Here is a 1,803-nt window from a genome sequence, read left to right as displayed (position 1 = left end):
AGCGAGAGTACATACTCCCAGGAGTACACATGAGTTTTCATATGTTTACACAAGACATGGGATACAAGGACATAAAATATAGCCTAATAGGACTCCCAGACTTAATGCTAATACTCCTTACAGTCCAGGCCGTCCATACACACTTGGAGTCATTTTTTATTTGCTTCGAGTCATAAACATGATGGCATCATAACACAAATAAAATCCGAGGTTAAGAAATCATGGTTGCTGTCGCTTTTTCCATTCTTGAATTGCAAAGCGGAGGGCGTTGTTTGGTATCAACTCATGGTTCGCGAAGCTGACGCGGGCCACGGGGGACATTTTGTTCCCCATTTTAAACCAGCGCTTGATGGCCGCACCTTCGTACGTGTATCCATCGGCAGCAATGTGTGGATCCTTCATGATCTCCTGAAAAATATAATGGAGATGCAAGTTTATTACATCAAACTTGGAGTAGACATTAACTAATCTAGCTAGTGACTAAATTGTAAAGGTTGTAGGTGATTACTCAGGAAAACTTAAGATAACCATTTTTTTAAAGAGAGAGAAACATAAGATATTCATTTCTTTGATTAGTTAACTGACCTGTGTTATTGGACATATGAGAAACTTTGGTGGCTTGCATTTATCGTCTGGGCAGTTCATCATAGCTTCCAAGACATCCCAGACCTCCTTTCCGAGATCAGGCCGCTCCTTTCGTTCATAACGACAACATCTCAGTGCTAGTTTTGCCAACTCTTTAGTGTACTTAGGTGGCCATTCCCCAGCAGAAGTATCGATTATGTCTTCCAACTTATCTTTTCTTAATGCTGCCTCCACGAGATGTGGAAGGCCTAGGGGGCTCTTGCTAGTTAGCAATCTCATCAGCACTACTCCAAAGGAGTAGACATCATATTGTGTCGTGAGCTCCCCTGAGGCAATATATGCTGGATCCATGTATCCCATTGTGCCCTTGAGTTGGTTTGTTCGGTGGTAAGGGGTGATAGTGGTGTTTGTGACATTCAAGGGGCGAGAGATCCCAAAGTCTGCCAGTTTGCAAACAAAGTTGGCGTCGAGAAGGACATTGTCAGGCTTGAGATCACCATGTGCGATGCCTTTTGGTTTGTTGGAGTGGAGAAAGATAAGTCCCGTGCAAATGTCTGCAGCAATTCTGACGCGCATTCGCCATGAGAGTGCCTCTCTTCGGTTCTCGCGCTGCAGACAGTCCTCTAGGCTTCCGTTTGAAAAGAACTCGAAGACCAACACTCTGGCCTCCCTGCACGCTCCTATCAGAGTGACAAGGTTCGGATGCCTCATCCCACAGAGTGTTTCTACCTGTAATTGATACACATGAGAGGAAAATCACATATTTAGATGCACCATTTTAGTAGTGTTTCCTTAGCTGGCAGCATGTCTACTCTTAGTAATATATATGATGTTTTTGCGGCATGCATTAAAAGAAAGGAATACTAAGAGTTACTAGTTAATTACCTCATCATTGAACTCTTGATCTCCTCTTGCACCTTCACTGTTCAGTTTCTTTATGGCTACAGTAGTATGACGGAGAAATCCCTTGTAGACGCTTCCACACCCACCTTCCCCTATCTTTTTGGAGGCGTCAAAGTTGTTTGTCGCTTCTTTTATTTCCGCGTAGCTGAAATCTGTTAAGACAATGGCACTAGTACTGGTAGAGCCAAATACAGATGCACCGCTACCGTTTGTTTGGCGCATCTCTTCAGCCTACTTAACAACATGTTCTTTCTCGCGCTGTAGCTCTTCCATTAGGGAGTTTGCCTGCAGAAGCTCGTTCTCAAGTTCTGCTCG

The 1,803-nt window shown here is 43.9% G+C and overlaps 1 protein-coding gene across 1 annotated transcript; it reads right to left on the bottom strand.

The window, feature by feature from the left end:
• Nucleotides 1-8: 8 nt before the first annotated feature.
• On the bottom strand, nucleotides 9-1,767 carry LOC119345109 (U-box domain-containing protein 70-like). Its single transcript, XM_037615322.1, has 3 exons — nucleotides 1,471-1,767; nucleotides 586-1,314; nucleotides 9-408 (listed from the first exon to the last, which is right to left on the bottom strand). Exons 1-3 carry the CDS (start codon nucleotides 1,708-1,710, stop codon nucleotides 220-222), a joined length of 1,158 nt encoding a protein of 385 aa, XP_037471219.1. The 5' UTR covers nucleotides 1,711-1,767; the 3' UTR covers nucleotides 9-219.
• Nucleotides 1,768-1,803: the final 36 nt, after the last annotated feature.

Source organism: Triticum dicoccoides, unplaced genomic scaffold (assembly GCF_002162155.2).
Source record: "Triticum dicoccoides isolate Atlit2015 ecotype Zavitan unplaced genomic scaffold, WEW_v2.0 scaffold206137, whole genome shotgun sequence".
In the NCBI taxonomy this organism is placed as follows: domain Eukaryota; kingdom Viridiplantae; phylum Streptophyta; class Magnoliopsida; order Poales; family Poaceae; genus Triticum; species Triticum dicoccoides.
The sequence above is the reverse complement of the archived record's forward strand: the minus strand, read 5'-3'. Positions and strand labels throughout refer to the sequence as shown.